Here is a 22,500-nt window from a genome sequence, read left to right as displayed (position 1 = left end):
TCTGGCCAGCTGAGCAGCGGTGCTCGGTGAATGAGTCCAGCAGTCTGCTGGGCGGCTCTCCGCGCCGACACTGCCGTAGGAAGAGCTCCCCATACCACACGGGTCAGCTGCGTCCGGCCGTGCGCGTCGCCGACCTGTTGCAGCACATCAACCAGATGAAGACAGCCGAGGGCTACGGCTTCAAGCAGGAGTACGAGGTGAGGGCAGGGGTGGGCGGAGCCAAAGGGCTGGGGGTGGGGCTTATAGGAGAGCTTGTATCAGTACTTCAGAGCTGCAAAGGAGGTGATATCCATCATAGTAAGTCCAAGAGCTAGGGAAATTGCACTTAAAAGGCACACAAGTATTCTTCAACTGTAATATATGTACTTGAAAATACTTGAAAAATGAAAAATCTTGACGTTTAATGTTTTAGGGTTGTTTTAGATATGGCTGCATTTGAATGTGCATCAGAAGTCAGTGCCAGAAGTGAGTCTAATAAATGACATTTGATTTCAGTGTTTCTAAGAGTGAGATGACTGTGAGGTGAAATTAAGGTTTCTGGGAGAAGTGAAAGGTCTTAATCCCCATTCATCTGCCACACTATGCGAGGGGGGTTTCATAGAGGTCTGTTAGGGGTGTCTCGTGGGGGTCTGTGAGGGGTTTGTGAGGTGTGTCTCATGGGGGTCAGTGAGGGCTCTCATGATCACCATGCTATCATGATCACCTCGGACAGCGGTGGGTTGGAGGGCACACGACACACCCCAGAGCTTCCAAGGGTGCTCAGAACTGCCTCGGAACCTCAAAACTGCCTCAGACCCCATCTACGTCAGCACCTATCGAGCGCAGGTTTAGGATGGGCACTGTCCGATCCTTGGGGGCACGTCACATCTTGTCAAGCATCTGGCAGAATCGAGGACATGAGAGACAGAGAGGCACGGAATATTGATTGTGGAACTGGATGCGGGAACATTAACTAGGGAATGAGTCATGTGAAAGTGTCCCGCTGAGCGCCGTCTGGAGGGAGTCGCACCTCCCTGAAAGACAGGACATATGGAGATACAGAGCTGGAGAGATGAGGACACGGTGGGGGTTCTTGGTGCAGCATAGGAGGTAACAGGAGGAAGGTTTGTGAAAAATTGTTTGAGAGAGAAACTGAGACAAAAGCCCTGTCCACTGGGATTCAGCCAGGGCATTTGTAACTTGAGGGGGGAGTTGAATTAAAGGTGGCATTATCTGGGTGAGACACAGGGGCGTAAGTAATCCTCTCATCAGCATGCCGGCCATGCCCTGACCATAGATGCAGAGCCACCCACCCCACACTCCTTCACCTACACGCACACGCACATGCACGCACGCCTGCTGCCTTTGACGAGGAATTAGCATCCTCATTTCAGCAAAGCCGTACAACCCATTCCGATGTGGGCCCCGGCTGCCGGAGCGTGTAGTGGCCGAGGGGACTTAGTAGGCAGGGGGTGACGTGTGACTTCTGCTTGTTTCTCGGGGCCCTTTTTTCTCGCTCGTGCCTATTAGGACCCAAACGGTGGGCGCCGGGCCGCTCCTGGGGTCAAAGACACGCACGGGGAAATTTAGCGCATGGAGAAAGTGATCGGATGCTGCATGGCTGTCTCTGTCGGAGCTGCATGCCATTCCTTCCTTCTCGGTGTGCAGTAGGAAAATCAGAGCGTGGCTGATGGAAAGCTAATTAATGGACAGAAATCGAACACTAAAATGTACGTTTGGCAGCTATTTGGTGAGGTATTAGTTGAGGTTTTGGTTTTTACGTGCATATCCAGCGCAGCAGGTATGTGGTGAACGGCCTGGTTGTGGGCTACTGTGCTCCGCTGTGTAGGGGAGTTGCAGCTGCAGAACTGGAGCTGTTGTGCATGCGAGCTTCACGGCGACACTGTCATTTGTTATTGTGGGTTTGCTCCGTCGGCTACGTTTCCTATGACAAATGTCCATTTACACTGTGTTATTTCCTGCAGATGAATCAACGAAAGTACACTGTCGTAAGAAATGCTTGTATGTGCACAGTATAGGGTTTTATCTTTTGCATACATTAAAGCTGACACACTCATTATCTGGAAGATTAAACTTGGACCACTCACCGTCAGTAAACACTGTTCTGTTGTTTTTGTTTGTTTGTTTGTTTTTGCACAGAGCTTTTTTGATGGTTGGGATGTCACCAAAAAGAAGGACAAGACCAAAGGCAGACATGATACACTGCTGGACCGTGAGTGTTCCTGAACAGACAAGAACACCGATAGTCTTTATGCTGCCAAACTGAACAGCCAACAGAACTATTAGTCTTTGTTCTGTCAAAGTGAACAGCCAACAGAACTATTGGGCTATGTGCTGTTTGAGGGAACAGCCAACAGAACCGTCATTCTTCATGCTGCTGGAGGGAACAGCATTAGGAACTGTTACCCTTAACGCTGTCAGGGACACGGTTGCCTCTCACAGTCACGATGTTGAGGAACCATTTCTAATGTGAGTCAGTGAAGTCCTTGTACGTCTCTGAGTTAATGGATAAGATCTTTAGAGTCTGGGTTTAATGGAGAGCCCAGCGGCCTCTCTGTTTCTTAACTTTGATGAGCTAATTTTAGTACCGAGCATCAGCAGATATGTAACTTAGCAACTACTTAAGAAGAACATAATGAAAACATGAAATTGAAAATATAACAAACATATAGTCGGCAACATTGTTAACAATGCAGCATACAAAAACACTGCAGCATACAAAACCCCCCACACAAGTTAAATATTCATGGAGCTGTGTGTGAGGTGTTTGTTTTTATCGCTTCCAGACGAGCGCCACCGTGTCAAGCTGCACTCTCTCCTGGCGGACCCCAGCTCCGACTATGTCAACGCCAACTACATTGACGTAAGCTCCGGTTGTTTTGTATGATTCTCAACTCACGGGATGTTATGGGGGGTGGGGTTGGGTGGGGGGCGGGCCCATGGAAATTGGGTTTATAATTTTACGCCACGGACTTTGCGTTCGCACGAAGACCCCCTAATACCCCCTCGTGCCACCCCTGTCGGCCTCCCGGCTGGCTGTGGTGGGCCTCGTCCTCAGCACGACTTCTGCTCAACTCCCAGGCTTTTCCCAATGCTACACCAGTGAGTCCAGTCAGTCAGTCAGATGAAACAGGGCTGTGTTTACACCCTTAAACACCAGGCCTATTGTTATTTATTAACAATGATTATTCTTTAACGACTGTGAATTACTCAGTAACTGTGTTGAAGCTATTATGGAAGAAATGTACTTGAGGAATGAGAGTTTAGCCCCTATGTCTCGTCCTGGTAGTGTCAGTCTACACTGTACTTCCAAAGAGCTGCCATTTTGTGGTTTTTCTGAGGTGGTTCACCATTTTTTCTTTCTCTATCAAACTTTCTGGGATCTTGGGACATTTACGGTATTCCCACTTTGGTGAACAGGTTATCATAGCGATTTAAAAGTCAGAGTGGGAGGATGCGGGGAGACCGAGGCCGTCTGTTTCCAGCGGCGGTGCATTACTCTTATATTCATCACTAATAGCATTCGTTTAGACAGGAAAGGAAGGTCCATTATACAGGAATGTGGTTTCTGAACCTTTTTTATGAAGCTGAAAGGAAAATGTAAAATTGGCTCAAGGTTTAAGATGAATAATGGTGTGCAAAACAGAGGACATCTTTGTAGTATTTGGTGAAAATGAAGGACACCCAGCAGTACTGCTAGCTGCTCTGTACAGGACAACCAGCAGAGCAGGGAACGGCACTAAAATGGTGACTGAGACAGACACGTTTCCAGCTATGTTTCTGCCTGGACAGAATCTTCTAAAATAAGAACAAAACATCTATATTAAGGTTTGAGACACACAGGCAGAAATAGTGCAGCAAAACAGTTCTTTTTATAGCAGGGGATGCAGTGGAATTCTAGTCAGCTATTCAAAAGTTCATTGTGTCCGAAAATATTGCAGATAGCAGGAAATGGCACTCAAACGCTGCACACTGTGGAGGGGAGGCTTACATTCAAACGCTGCACACTGTGGAGGGGAGGCTTACATTCAAACGCTGCACACTGTGGAGGGGAGGCTTACATTCAAACGCTGCACACTGTGGAGGGGAGGCTTACATTCAAACGCTGCACACTGTGGAGGGGAGGCTTACATTCAAACGCTGCACACTGTGGAGGGGAGGCTTACATTCAAACGCTGCACACTGTGGAGGGGAGGCTTACATTCAAACGCTGCACACTGTGGAGGGGAGGCTTACATTCAAACGCTGCACACTGTGGAGGGGAGGCTTACATTCAAACGCTGCACACTGTGGAGGGGAGGCTTACATTCAAACGCTGCACACTGTGGAGGGGAGACCTGTACTCCAACGCTGCACACTGTGGAGGGGCAGCTTTGTGTAAGGTGCTGCTAGGATACAGGCTTCATGTGATTGCCATCTCTAGGTCAGGCTCTAATATTTCTGCCCTGGTCACTTTAATTAGCCTCTCCGTCTTCCCTCCGTCTTCTCTTCGTCCCTCCTCCCTCATCTTCTTTTCCCCTTCCTCTTCCTATTGCTCATTCCCCTTTCATTTGGGATCTCTTAGATTCGGATAAACAGGGAAGTAAGTACTCTCCTCTCCTCTTCTCCGTCACCCGTCCATCCATTTCCGTGTGCCGCTTTCACTCTGCCTGTTCCCCCAGTTACAGCCGCGCAGTTTTGCGCCTGCCATCTCGCGCTCGGCATGCTTTACCTCGCCACAGTAATCTGACTCGGCCTGAGGCTTAAAGCACCACCCCCCTCCACGCAAGGCTTTCCAGAACAATCCCAGATCACCTCCCACGGACGCTTCCCGTTCACGCCGCCTCCCGTCCCATCATCCGGGTCCGCTGTGGTGTGACTCGCGGCCGTCCCGTGGAAGAGCGCAGCCGACGGCGGGTCTACTGAGTGGGCGGGGAGCGGTCACGCCCCTCCCTCTGCATGGCGCCGGGCCGCTGGCCTTTAACAGTGTGGCACTCAGCGTGTGAGCTGCTCTCCTCCCAGCGTTCGCTTCGTTTACCTTTTGTTTCCTGCGCGTTGCAGTTCCAGTGCTTCGTTTTCTCCACGCGGGCTTGGTCACGGTCACACCTGCCAGCGTCTCCCACATACCCACATGCCTGACGATGTACAACATTTGCTTTGCGGCTTTCAGATTCCTCTCGGAGGCCACAGTGTGGTTGACCTCCTTATGCAGCGCGGGAGTATTTCAAGAGCCAAAATTGACTTGTGAACGTACCAGCATTTCAGTGGGATATAAAGGACTTTAAAAGACCTGTTAGATATGCAGCACTCTGGGTCAAATCTACCTCAATTCTCTAGTAGGTTTGACATAACATGAAGAAAATTGATGCTGCTAATTGAGTTGAAATTGCAAACCTAATTGTTAGTACATTTCTTTTGGCAACTCTACTGAGACTGGGTTTGTAATTGGTTGAGAACCCAGTTTTTAACATTTAAAGAAATGATTAATGTTGACAACTCTGCAGGTAACTTCAAGTCCAAATGACCAGGTGCCGTGTTCGTGACATTTTAGTTTTGCACACACTGGTTTGTCCGGTTTGGTTTGCGTATTCTCATTGCTATCATTATGTAATCTGCATGTCACTCTGGGTTTGCCTGCTGATGTTCCTGTGCCTATGGGAACTGAGGCTGTGTGTGCGAATCTGTGCAATTGTGTGTGTGTGTGTGTGTGTTGGGGGCCCAGGACAGGCTTGCAGGCAAAAGCACTGGCTCAGTGGAATAAACGTCAGGGGATTCGGAAGGGCGGAGAATGCATTCACACTCGCATGCGTGTGTGAGCGGAGAGTATCAAAGGCTGTCTTGGGAGAAACAGCAGCGTCCTCGGGGAGGGACAGGGGGTGTTTCTTCTCTGCACCTCCTCCTCTGGCAGCTGCTCTCCACGGAGTGATGCATGGAGTGTGGAGAGACCAAACACACCACCTCCACCAGAACTTAGTCAACATATGGCCATGTTCTACCCCTGTGTGTGTGTGTGTGTGTGTTTACACAAGCAACACGCATGTGTGTCAGCGTTGCCTGAAGCAGAATTACATGCCCCAAAGGACAAGATCCACAATATAGCGCCTATAAAATAAGCCAGTGAGGGGCTGTGTAATCGGAACAGGAAACATAAGGCTATTATGTTGGAGAATTTGGATCTGTGTGAATCAAAAGAATTGTCACCTGCTTGACACATACAATAGAAGTGGCGATCCATGCACCAGCCAACGAGCCAGGCCAGGCTCCCGTGTGTGTACACTGTAATTGGTCCTAAGACCAATCACCTACTTGTTCTCCTGTATTGAGTTTCCTACATCATCTGAGCATGCTGCCATAACTCTCATCATCACATCAATAGTATCATATCATTGTAGGATCCATCGTCTACCTGCTACATTACTTCTGTCAGTAATAAGACAAGTTACATCATTGTCTTTGCCATAGTGAAGGTGATTGTGTTCTCTTCGGTACAGATGGTAATTATGTTGGATTGGTTTTATGAGCTGTAGATGGGCATTTGGCTAGAGGCAGGGTTTACTTTGTTGTGTGTCACATCTCAGGTAAATTACTGTTGTTCAGCCTACAACTCTCTTAGTGATCCAGGATTTAAGGGGTGGGGTTTTAGCTGTAATTTTCTTGTCAATGCAAAGTGAAGAACACAAAGAAAACAGCAATTTAGGAAATTTGTTGGAAAAGGTGCAAAGACATTTTTTCCCTTAAATATTCAGTATACCTACACTTTTATCCATCTATTATGATAAGACTGTATATATGCATGTTTGAATATAACACCCTATCTATCTATCTATCTATCTATCTATCTATCTATCTATCTATCTATCTATCTATCTATCTATCTATCTATCTATCTATCTCTCTCTCTCTCTCTCTCTCTCTCTGTCTGTCTGTCTCTCTGTCTGTCTGTCCATCTGTCCATCTCTGTCTATCTACCTCAGGGCTATCAGCGGTCCAACCATTTCATCGCCACTCAAGGTGAGTTCCTCGCTTCTATTTTCTGTGTGAATAGTGGATTTGAATCTGTGAATATCGATGCCTAAAGCTATGTTTGCACTCACGTGTGCTCGTGCGTGTGTGTTCTCTCATCTGTGTGCTCTCATGCGCGTGCGTGCATGTCCTTTTATGTAAATGTGTCACCAGTTTCTACAGATGTGAAGGTCTGAATTATTCACACAAATACTGTAACTGGTGGATGCAGCAACGTCAGAGGACTACCTCCACCCACCTCACAGCCACAACGGCTCGTCCTGTCTGTCTCCCAGGCTCATGTCTTTCTGTCCTGTCTGTCTGCCTGTCTCATCTCTAGCTATCCTGTCTGTCTTTCTGTCTCATCACTCTCTCTCCTGTCTGTCTCCGTCTCATCTCTCTTTCTGTGTTCGATTTTGGTGCCTCTCTCTGTCTCTTCACTGTCTGCCTGCTTTTGTTCATCTGTTGAATTATGTGTAATCATTTGTCTTTGTTTAATACAGTTGCTGTTCTTTCTACAATACGCACATGTGCACACACAAAGGCAGGACTTTCATCAGAAGATCTTACATCTTCTTTAATCTATTTCAGATCTCCCTCCACATTTATATGCATAAATCCTAAAGCCTCTTACCACCACCCCCTCTCCCCCCCTCTCTCTCTCTCTCTCTCTCCCCCCCTCTCTCTCTCTCTCTCTCCCCCTCTCTCTCTCTCTCTCTCTCTCTCTCTCCTTTGACTCTGGGGTTATGTGTGGTGTTTTGTGTGGGGGGAGGTGTGGGGTGGAGGTATGGCGTTATGTGTGGGGTGGAGGTGTGGCGTTATGTGTGGGGGGAGGTGTGAGGTGGAGGTGTGGCATTACATGTGGGGGGAGGTGCGGGGTGAGATGTGGGGTGGGGGTGTGGGGTGGAGGTGTGGCATTATGTGTGGGGGGAGGTGTGGGGTGGAGGTGTGGCGTTACGTGTGGGAGGAGGTGCAGGGTGAGGTATGGGGTCGGGGGGAGCAGCTGCTGTCCTTCATGGCTCCACCGCCAGCACTCAGGGGTGATCACTACCACCCAGAAGTTGTCACCCCACTGAAATCCCTCGCAAAGGGATTTTACATGATGGGGAATGATAACTAGGGCTGAGTGAGAGGCATCTAATATTAATTACAAAGCAGTGCTGGTGCATTGTGGTAATATCAGATAGGAGATGGCTGATACACACACACACACACACACACACACTCACGTTTGTGAGCATATGCGCACACAGCAGAGCCTAGGGGGACTCGCTGGAGGTTGTTAACCCCAGGCCATTGCAGGGCTGTCGGGCATCGCCCCGCAGGCTTCCATGGCCGGTGGCGTGCAGCTGGTGCCATCCTCCACACACCTGTAGCCCTGAGCTACGTCGCGCTGCCAAAGCAGCTGAAGCCGCTCGCACGTATAAACAAAACCGCTGGAATCTGAGCGGCATTTAATGCCAGCGGATTCCAGAATGCACCTTCCCAGAGTGGGGTTTTCCAAACACGAAAGTGCAGTCTAGCTTGAAGGTATGGTAGGGATATTCTCCCAGGTTAAGATCACCCACATCATCTGGCTGTGCCAGGGCCCAGGCGCTGCTTCCCACCCTTCTGTCCTCCAGCGAGGGTCCCTGTCTGCTGTCTTTGGCTGGTGGAGAGACTGACATGTAAAAACCCAGCATCAATGACACAGCTAATAAATTCATCCCAGCCCAACACCCACTATAACACCAATATTGTGTCAGTGTTAACACAGTGTTGTGAATGGTCTACCAGCCAATAATAATCTGGTTAGCAGTGCTCAGAAGCTGATTGGTTTCCAGGACGGCATGGCAACAGATGGACCACAGATGGTCAGAACAGCGCGCTTATTAAAAACACCTAGAAAAGACATCTTCCTGAGAAAGTGGCCGGTTAGTTCAGGTATGAGGTAGATGGTTCAAATAAAGGTGAGTTGGTGAGTGTGTGTTGCTCTTCTGCAAATGAGTAGCCAAATGAATTCAGTGCCTCGTGCTGTGCAGTTATAAGCCCTTAACCGTAGCCTGCCTGGGTTTACAGTATACTCAGACTCTGACTTCACTTTTTTGATTTTAGTGTGTCTTTATCACAGAGCAGTATCTTCACCTCAGCTAAAAATATGTTAAGATAAGGAGAGAGTGAGTGCGAGCGAGAGAGACGGACTGTATGCACAAGGTATCATCACAGAGGCAAAATCTCTGACAGCGCGTGACGCGTGTCCCCCTCTGGTGGCGGGCGGCAGGGGCGCGGCCGAGCCTAGGCTCCATCTCTTCACCGGCTGTGGGCGTCAGACGACACACGGCGGCGTTCCATCAAAGCCCGAGCTGTCCCGCTTGCGTTTTCCCCTGCAGCTCTGCTCTCCCTTCGTCTGCCCCGCGCCTCGCTATTTTTGGAGGTCTTTTTTCTCCCCGCCTCTCTCCCTCTATCACACGTTCTCCTCCTCTCCTCCCGTCGGCGTATTATCTGGCGTAAATATGGCTTTTCACTCTCCTTCACACTCCCCTGCTGCTCGTGTGCTATGCCTGTATCTCTTATATTCCTCCATATCTTTCATCTTGTCTTAAAATCCAGACTGCGGCTGTTACCCTCTTCTTCCATCCACACTGTCCTTTCTCATAGCCCTCCACCCCCAACTCCCTTTGTCCTTTTCTGCTTCCAGCAACATGCATCTCCTCTCGTTCATCTCTCTCTCTCTCTCTCTCTCTCTCTCTCCCCCTGCCATCCCCAGGGCCAAAGCAGGACATGATCTATGATTTCTGGCGTATGGTGTGGCAGGAGAACTGCTACAGCATCGTGATGATCACCAAGCTGGTGGAGGTTGGCCGGGTAAGTCTCTCCTACGTCGGGCCACGTCCCCCTGCCGCCTCCCTCAGACCCCTGCCTCCGTGCCGAACGGGCCCCGGGGAGGGACCGAGGAGGGCCCCGTGCCAGATGAAGGAAGGGTCTTGGCGGTTTGTTTTCCCACACCTGCGGCACAGGCGATCCCCAAAGCCCCCGACACTCCCCCCCAGGGCAATTTGGCACAGCTTGCCTTCGCTTCAGAGTCTTAATTGATGAGTGAAAAAGGAGCAGAGCGTAGCGGTATCACGTGGAGCGCCCTCGCTCCAGCACTCGGGCCGTAATTGTGTTACACATTGTGGTACACGTTGCCTTTTTTCCCAATTATACTTTCCATTTGGATTCCAACAAGTCAGGTAACATTTCCGTGTGTGTGTGTGTGTGTGTGTGTGTGTGTGTGTGTGTTCAGATGAAATGCTGTAAGTACTGGCCTGACGACAGCGAGCTATACGGAGACATTAAGATCACACTCCTGAAGACGGAGACGCTTGCCGAATACTGCGTGCGCACCTTCGCCATGGAGCGGGTTAGCGCCTCGCCCCGCCCCACTCTCTCCCACAGCAACTAGCCTATTTTTGTTGATCCTTTTCAAGGCTTCTCTGAAAATACTCTAAAATCTAACAAGCACATAATGCTATTGATTGTAATAGCGTGACTGACTCCTTAATCCCAAAACACAACCCAAATACTTCACTTGTGTAATTGTTTTGTTTTTTTTCTGGAGAATGTGCTCAGAGATGCGTCGCCGCAGGGACTTTTTCACGTAGGCTTGGTAAACAGCACATCACTTACCCGTCTCGTACCTGTGTGCCGTCTTCTCCAGCGGGGTTACCCGGCCAAGCACGAGGTGTGTCAGTTCCACTTCACGTCCTGGCCGGAGCACGGCGTACCGTACCACGCCACTGGCCTGCTGGCCTTCCTCCGCCGGGTGAAAGGTTCCACACCCCCTGACGCCGGCCCTGTGGTGGTGCACTGCAGGTACACGTGACCACACGCACGCATACATAACTATGTAATTACTATGTAATTAAAGTGGGGTTTTTTTGTTACAGGCAGGAATGTACTATTTTGGAAGAAAAGCCTGAGAGCTGTCATGGCAGGACTGAATGATCAGTTTCCTTCAGGAATAGCAATTTGGAATGAACACACTGTTAATATTAATGCATTACTATCGTTAAGATCCGCATTTGTAGATTGTAATTGTGTTTGTAATATATGAAATTCTTTCATTTTTTAAGTCATGGTTCTCCTATAGCACCTGTAGCGCGTCCTCTGATTCTTCTCATGTAGGAAACAAGACAAATTTGTAATTGTGCTTTATAGATGCCTGATGCTGCCTATGAATGCTGAACACTCTCAGGATAACTTATAAAACACAACAGCTTTCTCAGTATTAAAATCAGAAATCGGGGAGAAAAATCACAATTAGATCTTTCCCCCGAAATCACTTGGCCCTTAGCCAAGCCCTTAGTCGGAGCCACTGACATGTCGGCGTCCGCGCCGGGTGTGTGTGTGCAGCATGGGGGCGGGGCGCACGGGCTGCTACATCGTCCTGGACGTGATGCTGGACATGGCGGAGTGCGAGGGAGTGGTGGACATCTACAACTGCGTGAGGACGCTCTGCTCCCGCCGCATCAACATGATCCAGACGGAGGTGAGGCGGGGCGGGCTCGTGCCGTAAATCTCACCCGCTCACGCGTAATGCTCTGACGTTCGTAAACCGCTGTCAGGTAACGGCTTTATGGAGCACTTGACAAGTGTTGAACGCTGTCTGAACTTTGTTTATTTTAATGAGATGTTTAGGCAATTAGGTAAGTGAGATAATTAGATAATATGCGAATTATTTATTTGATTCTGTGTCGGGAGAAAGATTGAAATTACAGATGCGGATATATTTAATAACAGCGAGTGCGCCACCCCAGCCACCCCTGCGCTTTGTAGCGCTCTCACTGTTTAACCCCATAATAGTCTTACCACCATGCATTTAGCTGGACACAAAAAAATAATGGCTATTATTTTCAGCGTAATCACTGTCTACTTCATAACGCACGAACATTTGGAAGGCGAAGACCACGGCCGCAAGTCCGACCCATTTGCAACTCATGAACTCGACACGATTATTGTGTCTAGACTGCTTTCGAATTCCCCGGAGATCTCTGGGGCCAAAGAGACACTCTGCCGCCCGCTCATATATCGACGAATAAAATGTCAGCGTGCAGGATCCAGCTGGTTGAGCTCACCGTGTCCCTCCGGCCTATAACTCCGGTTCAGGCTGGATTCAGGATTCGTAGGGAGGTTTTCCTAGCAGCTGTCGCCTCTGGCCTGCTCGCCGGGGCTCGGGTGTGGACGGCTGGAAAGCTGCTTTGTGACGATGGCTGCTGTAAAAAGCGCTGTTCAGATGTGCTGGACTTTCATGGCCGAACTTTACGAGAGAAAGAGAGAGATGAGACAGGGAGACATGCGATAACATCTATGCTTGTTTTTTCATCAAAAATGTACTTTTTGCCACGTTCTCTTAGTACCATACTAAAATGGTTTGTGAAATATAATAATAATCGTATTATATTATATATTATATTATTATAATAATAATTATTATTAGTAGTAGTAGTAGTAGTACATTGTATTTATATAGCACTTTTCAAGGACCCAAAGACGCTTACAATAGTCAGTAAAAAGACATGGATAGACATATAAGACATGTCCAGTATACAGAAAATGTACAGATAGCACTTAGAGAACATGGGCCGGAGCTGGCATGTTGTTGACTTGTGTGGGAGTGTTTACGTTTGCTGCACAGCTAAGGAAACGTTCTGTTGTCCTGTCTGGCCCCGCAAAACAGACTTTCAACACTTTGTCATAGTGTGTGTTACTCAAGCAGACGCGTTTGGGTTCTGCCACTTCTCTCTCTCTCTCTCTCTCTCTCTCTCTCTCTGACGCACTATCACTCACACCCTCCCTCCCCCCTCTCTCTTTCTGACGCACTATCACACACTCTCTCTCTCTCTCTCTCTCTCTCTCTCTCTCTCAGGAGCAGTACGTCTTCATTCACGACGCTATCCTGGAGGCGTGCCTGTGTGGGGAGACGTCCATCCCGATCAGTGAGTTTGCGCTCACTTATAAGGACATGCTGCGTGTGGACAGTCAGAGCAACACCTCGCAGCTCCGAGAGGAGTTCCAGGTGAGGCCCAGGACCCGTGAGGATGTGCGGGGACCCCTGGCGAGCCGCTCCAGGGCTGCCTACCGCACGCCACATTCCCCGTGGTTTTTCAGGGCAAGGCATTTTTTAAAGAGAACTGCAGATTCAGACCTCCAGTCCTCTTTCTCTCCTGTATCATTCCGTTTTGCAGACTCACACTTGTTTTCGTTCCCTCTCCTAGACCTTCATTGTTTTGCCGTGGACGTGAAGCCATTTTTCATGACAACCTGTAATTTCGGTCTTTGTTCAGTGGGGCGATGGTTGCTCTGCCCGCCGAAAGAAATCAACAGATGATTGCGATACGTGCGTAATTACAGTCTGCTCTTAAGCGGCCGGCTAAACGCGTGCGCCGCGGCCATGGCCAGATCCAGTCGCTGCGTTTCAGGGTAGAGGAAACAGCCGGCGAAGGCCTCTCAATGCGTCTGATTACCGTGAAAGGAGCCGGCCAAGAAAAAAAGAGCGGCGAAGTGGTCCCGCGAGCGCTCGTTTGACGTTGTCCGCTAATGCCTCGGCACGTCTCGCAGATTCATAATAACCTTTCACAAAACACCGGGCGTCTTCCACAGGGCATCGTAAACAAAAACCAACAAGCGGGCTGTGCAGAACACCTCGCCTAGCCGGGCTCTGTGCACGTTGGTTACGTCCGACGCAATTAGAACACGGGCAGCACGTGGGCAGCACGCAGCGGCTAAACGGGTCTCCTGCGGATCTCCAGACGGGCCGCTGATTGCTCGCCACCAGCCGCGCCGCCGCCGCCACCGCGGTGGTTTCCCTGCGCCTTTCCCCGCCTTAAGGCATTAACAGTCTCGCGTCCGCGTCGCCCGCGCCGCTTTCCAGCCACCCGCTCGCCGCTACATCGCGGCACAGAAGATTTAATTGCGTTGCCGCCAGGAGCCAATCGGAACGGGCCATTTGCGGAGCCGTTGCGGATGAGTGGGCGAAGCGAGGTGGCCGTCAGCTCCAGTCATCGACCGTATTGTCATTCCGATCCAATTCCGTCCAAGAGGGCGTAATGCGCCTGTTCATTACGGACGCGATTATCTTAAATTTGTTTTTTGCCATTAAGCCCCGCGCCGATTCCCCCACTGCCCACTAATGTGGTTCAGCCTTCTCTCACCCTGGCGATTAGAATGTGAAATATTGGGGAGTTGCAAACATTGACGGTGGTGAGTTTGTGTTAAGTAAATATGGCTTAGCCGCCTTTTTTCATCGGTTTTGTCCTTGCGCGTGCTCTCTCTCTCTCTCTCTCTCTCTCTCTCTCTCTCTCTCTCTCTCTCTCTCTCTCTCTCTCTCTCTCTCTCTCTCTCTCTCTCGGTACTGAAACAAAACTCTGTCATCTGTGGAAAGTTCTGGCCATGGTGCCCAACTGGCAGACGCGAGTCACGGCCCCATCACGTCCTGTCTACCCTCACAGCCGTGCTCAGCGCTCTGTGCGCCATCACTCATCCCTTTCTCTTCCTCCTTTCTTCTGCCTCTCCTCCATCCTGCTGTCACACTTTCTCCTCCCCGTCTCCTCTTCTTCTGGGCATTGTTCTCTCTCTCTCTCTCTCTCTCTCTCTCTCTTCCCTTCCACTTTCTCCCCTTCTCTTTCTCGCTCCTCTGTCTTCTCCCTCTGTTTCTCTCCTCTCTCTCTTCTTTTCTCTCTCTTTCTCCCCCCACCCTCTCACCCTCTCTCGCTGATCTTTAAAGAAATCAAATTGACCTTTTTTGGCTGTGTTAGTTCATGTTCCTGGTCATTTTACAGATGGTGCATTAGCACAGACTGTTCAAAAGACAGAGTTCTTGGTTTTCCAGAAACATCCATCAAAGGGCAACGGTGTGTTTCCCACTGCTGTGTTTTGCCGGCCCTTGGAAGCCCGCGCTTTTGTGTTGCCTTCAATTTCTAAGCCTTCTCCCCCACGGCCCCCCGCCCCGCCCCCAGACGCTGAACTCGGTGACGCCCCACCTGGATGTGGAGGAGTGCAGCGTCTCGCTGCTGCCACGTAACCGCGAGAAGAACCGCAGCATGGACGTGCTGCCGCCCGACCGCGCCCTGGCCTTCCTCGTGTCCGCCGAGGGGGACGCCGGCAGCTACATCAACGCGGCGCTAATGGACAGCTTCCTGCGTTCTGCCGCCTTCGTGGTGACGCCCCACCCGCTGCCCACCACCACCGCTGACTTCTGGAGGCTGGTGTTCGACTACGGCTGCACGTCGGTCGTCATGCTTAACCAGTTGAACCAGTCCAACTCTGCCTGGGTATGTGGGAATGAATATATATACAAAAGTATACACAAAAGAACAGTATAGACAAAAGAACAGTGCTACCCCTTAAACCGGACCCTAATTAACTCAGACGTGCATCTTTCCGGTGTCGAAACGCTAACAGCCTTCTACAGACTGAGAATAATGGACCGGCCCAGATGTCTGTATTTGCCCTGCTGTGGAAAGCTCCCTGACCTTAAGTAAAGGGACCGCCCATAGCCTTTGCGTCCTTGCTAGCCGGATGCGCTTCTCGGCTCGCCGGTCAGATGTGGCGCTGAGACGCTGCATTTGCAGGTTGGGCACGCGGGCTGAGAGCAGGTAGAGACGGTGAAAGGCTCCTCTCCGAGGGGCACGCACAGCAAGGGTCCCGCGTGAACCCCCTGGTTGGGGCTGGGGCGGCCGGATGCCCGTACGGATGCCATCTTGAATGTGTGCATGTTCCAGTGCAGAGAAGGGAGCTCTGGGACGTGTTTCCCCATTCTGTTCTCTGTCTGGATCCTGTGCAAGTGTGTGTGATTGTGTTTGTGTGCGTGCGTGTGCATTTTGCCGTTGTCCCCTATTGCATATGTTATGCTAGTGTTTGTGGAGTAGTTGTTTACACTTCACCCCGCTGTGCACCCGACTTCTTAACTTTGTCTCTCATGTCTCTTTCATGTCTCAATCATGTCTAACCCTTCTAAAGAGTGGATTAGTGCTCACACACCCTGCACCCTCTCCACTCTCTGTGTACGTGCACGTGTACACATCTGTGTAAATATTGCTTCTCTCCCACCACCCTGTTAATGCACTCACCGTGACAGGGCATCACCTGGTCTCTCTCCATCCCATTCACGCTCTCCCCAAGACTACCTTCTGCTAGCGCTGCACAGGGTTAGCATGTTAGCAGCGCTCTCGCCCGCAGACGCCGCTGTGAATGAAGAGGCGGGCGCGGGCATGGGTGAGCCAGTTTGCCTTTTATCGCCCCACGTCGTGGGTGAAAATGAGTTGACACGTAGAGGAGATGATCATCTTGTGAAATGAGTGCTGACTGAAACTTTAAAGGCGGCTGATATGGGGGAATGAGTTGAATATTTGATATGCTGCTGGCACAATTGAATTCGCTCCGCTGATTAACCCCGCCCTTCCCACACACACACACACACACACACACACACACACACACACACACACACACCCCACTTTGTTCCTGCTGTTTGCCGTCACGCTAGAGCCCCTCTTCACCTTTGTGTTCTCTTTATCCTCATCCCCCTCTTTAATCCTTGTGTCAATATCACTCTTGTTTTGTGTCCCTATCTGCCTTTCTTCTGTCAAATGCAAATTTTAACTCAAATATACTTTAGAAGCATGACTAGTAAGTGTATTAGTGTTGTTATAGCAATTTAGTGCATGATATACATGCTCAATATCTCTCTCTCTCTCCTCTCTCTCTCTCTCTCTCTCTCTCAGCCTTGTCTGCAGTACTGGCCTGAGACTGGCATGCAGCAGTTTGGACCCATGACAGTGGAGTTGCTCTCAAGGTCCACTGATGATGATGTCATCACACGACTCTACCGGGTCAATAACATCACACGGGTAGGTCTATGGCACTGGTCACTAGGTGGTGTTATGAAATACAACGTGCTCATTATTAGCCGTTCCCATCATGGTGTCAGCAGGGGGTTAACACTGGTGACACTCCATTATAACGCCCCATTAAATGCAGACCTCATTAAAACACTAGCCTGACATCTAACTTCCTCTGGCTTGAGTGAGTTTCTTTGGAGTTCACAACCAATTTACAGAAGCTAATGGCCTAAGAGGCTAATTGCTTAATTTATCTTTGCAGTAGCTGACCATAAGTAAATTCAGTTCAGATATATTTGAAGAAGCAAAATTGTGGTCAGTTATTCTTACAGAATAGTAATGTCTCTTAAATTGAAGATGATGTTTGCATTGCGTGTTTCTAATGTGCTCGGTGGGTGTGTGTCTGTGTGTCCATGTGTGTGTGCGCACGTGCATATAAGAGCCAGTCTACATCTTTAAATGTAAGAGTGCGTGAGTATGTGGATGATGGTGTGTGTAGACACAGCCTTTCAACCTCACCTCTACCTTGTTTGGCCATGACAGCTTCTTCAGTCAAAACCTTCTTCCCAAAGCTCTGCTGCCCTCAAAATGGACCCCCCTCCCACATGCCTGTCGATAAGTCTGTCACCCCTCCGTCAGCAGAGTTACCGGCACCTCAGCTCTGCTTCTCCTCAGCCTCTGTCCCACTGTGCCGGATGGAAAAATCCCCCCCTGCATCTTCACGGGACCCATGTGTAACTCTTGAGAGCGTCCCATCGTGGGACGGTGATTATCACCTCCTCGAGATGTCCAACCCCAAGAGCAGAGCCGCCTCTCAGTGCCCTGCTGAGCAAGTTCGTTCAGACGTTACGGACGCTAACGCGCTCTCTGCGCTCTCTGCTTCCCCCAGCTGCAGGAGGGTCACCTGGTCGTGCGCCACTTCCAGTTCCTGCGCTGGTCGGCCTACCGCGAGATCCCGGACTCCAAGAAGGCTTTCCTCACCCTGCTGGCCCAGGTCCACAAGTGGCAGCGAGAATGCAGCGATGGGCGCACCGTGGTCCACTGCCTGTGAGCTCAGCCGCACACCACCCCACCCCACCATTAGTTACATGTCCAGTTCATTAGGAGCTCCTGCAGCTCTTAGCTGGATCTACCAACCCCCTTTGCTGTCAGGTCTGTGTACTCCCAAGTTAATGACGTCATGGTACATTGTCTTGTTCTTTCCACAAACGTGCCAGTTCGTTCATTATTAACCTTTCCAGTAAAGCACAAATCAACATGCCTATGTGTTTATATGTACATGTAGATTTCTCTGGACTGCCTGTCACCTGCTGTTGTTGATTAGTAATTGTGTTTGCATTGCAGTGTTTACAAATAAATGTTACATCCAGACAGCACCTGTTTCATAGAATAAGTGGCGTGTTCACTCAGTGTACGTCGTACCAGCTGAGGCACCCCTTTAACAACCCCCCGACCAAATAACTGGATGCACATTGTTAAAAACGGCACCTTCTTTGACCTCTTCTCAGACATCGTTAAGAGTAAGTCTCTGAGAGAAAGAGCGCGGCTGTGTGTTTCAGAAACGGCGGTGGGCGGAGTGGCACTTTCTGCGCCTGCACCATGATAATGGAGATGATTCGTCACCACAGCATGGCGGACGTCTTCTATGCTGTAAAGACTCTCCGCAACTCCAAGCCCAACATGGTGGAGACCATGGTAAGCTCCTCGCCGCGCCGCCCGCGTGAAGCTTTGAACGGGCCGTCCCGCCGACTGACATGCTTTTACCGCTGTTCCAGGAGCAGTATCGATTTTGCTACGACCTGGCCTTGGAGTACCTGGACTGCCTAGAGGTCAGATAACACGCAGAGCCCTGATCCGCGCGCCAGTGCCAGTGCGAGAGAGCGCAGGCGAGGCCGGGCCTCGACTCTCCCCGCCTCCACTTCCTCTCCCTCTCCCCGGCCTCTCAGGCTCGTACAATCGGGCCTTCCTCGTCACTCGCCGGCATGAGAGCGTTCGCCGCGTCGCGGGAGGCCCCTACCATTCTCAGTTTTTTTTTCCCTCTCTCCTCTTTCCGTGTCTTTCTCTCTCTCTTTGGCTCAGTTGTGAAAGATTTTACTCTCGCCAGACGCTACCGGGCAGCAGGCCAGAAAGGGCGGTTGCTCGGGCGACCCTTATGCCTACCAGGCAGAGGTTGCGAATGACTCTCGTGCTTTGATTCTGCTTGCCCGGGCTCAGCCCAACTCTCTGCCTTATTCACCGATCAGGAGGAACGCAGTGTATTCGAACACCGTGGAGAGACTGCAGCAACATACTGGCCATGTCGTGTACGTAGAGTGTGTGTATCGTTATACCCTGTACATGGTGCAGTTTTAATGTGAATAAGCAATTCATGTGTTTCATAAAGGAAGCCCTGCAAGAGACTGGTGAGACAGAAACCCAGATCCGCGCCCACGCCGGGTGTTTCCAAAGCCGGACTCTGGATCCGTTTCGGTTCTTCGGCCAGCAGTGCCCGGGCCACATGGAGGTGGTTCCTGGAGTTTGGCTAACGAATTGTTCAGTGTATATACCGTAGATATTTTGCAATCCGTTTCTAGGTGTTGTCTCTGGTGTGTTGATTCCTTCTCTTTTGCCATGCGCACACGCGTGCGTATGCGTTCCAAAGGGGGGGGGTGGGGGGGGGGGTCACCCATCCACGCCTCCGCATGCCTGTCCCGCTGTACGTGTCCCTGTGAGCCAGTCCGCGCCGGGTGTCCTGCGTAGGACACCCACAGCTATCATGAAACGCAATGCAAAAAAAAAAAAACAAGGTGAGGCATTCACTAAGAGTTGCTTTTTAAATTTCTATTTATTCATTGTGTTTTCTTTTCTAAATAGTGTAAAATATGATTAAATAAAACATTATGATGTTGCTTTTATATTGCTGCCTCTCTTTATTGTACGGTTTTATTTTTCTCTTCACCCAAACCACTGTGAACAACATGAATTATAAATTACAGCAGGCAAATTTACACCAGCATTGTTCTGACCCAGCTACCTCACATGCTTTTCATAGTATGCTGGAACGTGATTATAATCTGTGAAACGGCGCACGTTTGAGATGTTATGGGAGGGAACAAAAAAGCATAAACGACATTAGAAACCCCCGGCCCTTTTCTGTTAACGGCCAGCTTGTTTTATTGCGTGTTCACATGGCTGAGGGACGCTGATAAGGCCGATCGGCATGCTCTACGTGCCCCGCGCTGACCTTGCTCCACTCCACCCACACATCTTATTGTCCTACATTACGCAGCGACCTCGGTACAAGCCGCTCCTTGGCATGTGGCTATTCTCACTCACGTGTGCTCCAATTAGCCTTTCACTCTCTGCACTCACGTCCAAAAGCCATATCAGCTTAACAGAGGATCACAATTTCCCTCGCACTCTGTGTGTGTGTGTGTGCGTGTTCATAAAGTTAACATTAAACCATCCAGACAGTTATTAGTGTACCTGCAGCAAGTGTATGTTGGGGAATCTTTTCTGGGTTTGCCCCCAATTTCATTTAGTCTTATCATTTAATTAGATACACTTTAATCAGCTTTTTATCTAGAGATAAACAGGCTGCTAGATCTCCTTCCATGGAGGTAATCGGAGGTTTTTGATGAATCATCAGTCTTAGTCATAGTCTTTCTCCCCTCTGTGCAGTTGTGCCAGTATTGTCTGATAAGCCTTAATAACTCTCCTATACCCTGGCCTACACTGAATTTGTTCAACGCACTGCTGCCTGTGCTCAGGACCAGGCGCATGCTTGAATACCAATAGGATGCACTGTACCTGAGAGAGTATGCAGGTCAAGTGTGGACTGGACTAAACCTTCTCACACCTTTTGAAGATTACGTTCTGTCCGATTTACTTTAAAGTCTAGGCAGTTAGCTGGAACAGGTTTAAGGAGTCTGAGGCGTGTTGAGGCCGGAGCTGTTGGGAGTAACTCCTTCCTGTGTTCTTTTTTGGTCTTGTCATAGCTTTTTTTGCAACTTCCTCAGCCTCCATGTTTCACTAACTCCTTTCACTCACACACAGCACAATCAGTAGGTGGTCCCATGCACCATTTACGTAATTAGTTACAGGCATTATAAATTGGACATTGATTTCAGGCTGGACTGAAAGTGCACTATGCCTTTGCTCTGTGGCACCTTGCCTTCCCACACACACACACGTTTCTGGCCAGGGTAATTTGTCACGTCCACCACTATTTCTGCTAAGCAAGTCTTGCTTGTTGACCTAAAATCATAAAATCATAATCTCAGCATTGCAAAAAAACAACTCTATCTGGAGTAGATCAGGTGGAATAAAGAAGTTTCGGTACAATAAGAGCAGCCAAGGTGGGCATTCGTTCCCATCCAAAAGCCTGTGTGTGGACAATCCAAGGACAGTAAAATGCCCCTTCTCTCCTTTTGTCTCCAGCATAAAAGTCTTGCTGGCATTCGGGACAGCCAAGGTAATACGCAGTGAGATGACGGGTAAGAGCGTGCTCAGGCCACGGTGAACCCACAGACAGCAGAGGACAACCACACGACCCCATCACTCACACAGAGTGACTTTTCAGCGTGGTTTCTGATATTAGCCTTTTCCGACTGAATGTCAGGTGTTGACCTGTCACCTACACTTTCACCCAGAGTACGATGTATAAGGCCGGTTGAATACTAATTAAGTATCTGTGTCGTGGTCTTAATGCGCCATTTGCATGCGTTAAACAGGTGCTACTCCTCCAGCTGTACTCACATGATTGTACAGATCACAGGCAACCCCGAGCACTATTAAGCTTTGCCTTGCCTGCTTGTTTATACTGAACCTAATCAATCTCGAGAGGCCATATTAAATCTTATGGGATTTGGACCCTATTTACTTGACGCTTCCAAACACTCGGAGGAGTCTGGACCGCTGTCTCCATCTCCAGGGGTGCGGGGCGGCACTGGATCATCATTCCGACTCTTATCGGCCCGGCGCAGGTCCTTGTGTTTTCCAGCGCTAGCTTGAAACACGGTCTACATTTTATTTCAAACAGACTCTTATTGATTTGGTCCCATCGTTTTCTGACAAATTGCTCATCGGGGAGAGACATGACTTCCTGCTTCAGGCCTGGGGCCGTTGCTGTGAAACGGCCTGGATCGGACCAGGAAATGGACCGCATTCGGCGGCAGCCAATAATTTACGGGGCCAGGCGGGCAGCAGTGGAAGGGCGACCGTTGGGGTCAGTCGATAATGGAGCGGCGTAATGGGAGTTGCATGCCCATTCCTGCACTCCGCCTTACTGGTCTCCATCGCTCTCCCTGACAGTCCCGACACAGGGCGTACTGCCCCTGGGCATCAGGACGTGGCCACGTTCCAGCACAAAGATTACAAAGAGTTCTGCTGGACTGTTGCACTCTCTCTTACTCTTTCTTGTTCTCTCTTTCTCTCTCTCTTTCCTCCTGCCTTAATTTTTCCTCCTTTCCCCCCACCACAGCACCGACCTCTAGACAGGTCTATTATCTGTTTTCTTTTAAAGCTTGGCTCTCTCCAGTCATGTCGACTTTTCGCTTTCGTTTGGGGCTTGTCCTTGCCGTTGATCCTTTCTTCTCCCCTATAAGGCCTTTGTGAGCATTTTCAGCCTAGTTTCAGCCCAACATCATTCCATAGGCGGCGCAGAACCCGATACCACCTG

The 22,500-nt window shown here is 49.9% G+C and overlaps 1 protein-coding gene across 9 annotated transcripts in view; it reads left to right on the top strand.

Annotated features, from left to right (window-relative positions):
• Window positions 1-19,184, top strand: part of ptprua (protein tyrosine phosphatase receptor type Ua) — a 142,036-nt gene extending 122,852 nt beyond the window's left edge. For 4 of the 9 annotated variants that reach the window (XM_027009770.2, XM_027009775.2, XM_027009774.2 and 1 more), the window contains 15 exons: window positions 10-197; window positions 2,140-2,212; window positions 2,787-2,863; window positions 4,565-4,582; window positions 6,954-6,990; window positions 9,728-9,825; window positions 10,247-10,363; window positions 10,661-10,815; window positions 11,356-11,491; window positions 12,869-13,018; window positions 14,958-15,272; window positions 16,725-16,850; window positions 17,731-17,888; window positions 18,401-18,536; window positions 18,617-18,707. In XM_027009770.2, the coding sequence (XP_026865571.2) occupies window positions 10-197; window positions 2,140-2,212; window positions 2,787-2,863; window positions 4,565-4,582; window positions 6,954-6,990; window positions 9,728-9,825; window positions 10,247-10,363; window positions 10,661-10,815; window positions 11,356-11,491; window positions 12,869-13,018; window positions 14,958-15,272; window positions 16,725-16,850; window positions 17,731-17,888; window positions 18,401-18,536; window positions 18,617-18,679 (1,847 nt within the window). In that variant the 3' untranslated portion in view covers window positions 18,680-18,707. Of the gene's footprint in view, window positions 1-9; window positions 198-2,139; window positions 2,213-2,786; window positions 2,864-4,564; window positions 4,583-6,953; window positions 6,991-9,727; window positions 9,826-10,246; window positions 10,364-10,660; window positions 10,816-11,355; window positions 11,492-12,868; window positions 13,019-14,957; window positions 15,273-16,724; window positions 16,851-17,730; window positions 17,889-18,400; window positions 18,537-18,616 lie in introns of all 9 variants that reach the window. The other 5 variants (XM_027009777.2, XM_027009776.2, XM_027009773.2 and 2 more) reach the window with 2 other exon arrangements.
• The last annotated feature ends 3,316 nt before the right edge of the window (window positions 19,185-22,500 follow it).

This window comes from Electrophorus electricus, chromosome 4 (assembly GCF_013358815.1).
Source record: "Electrophorus electricus isolate fEleEle1 chromosome 4, fEleEle1.pri, whole genome shotgun sequence".
In the NCBI taxonomy this organism is placed as follows: Eukaryota; Metazoa; Chordata; class Actinopteri; order Gymnotiformes; family Gymnotidae; genus Electrophorus; species Electrophorus electricus.
Note: the sequence above shows the minus strand (reverse complement) of the source record. Positions and strands in the feature narration are given on the sequence as shown.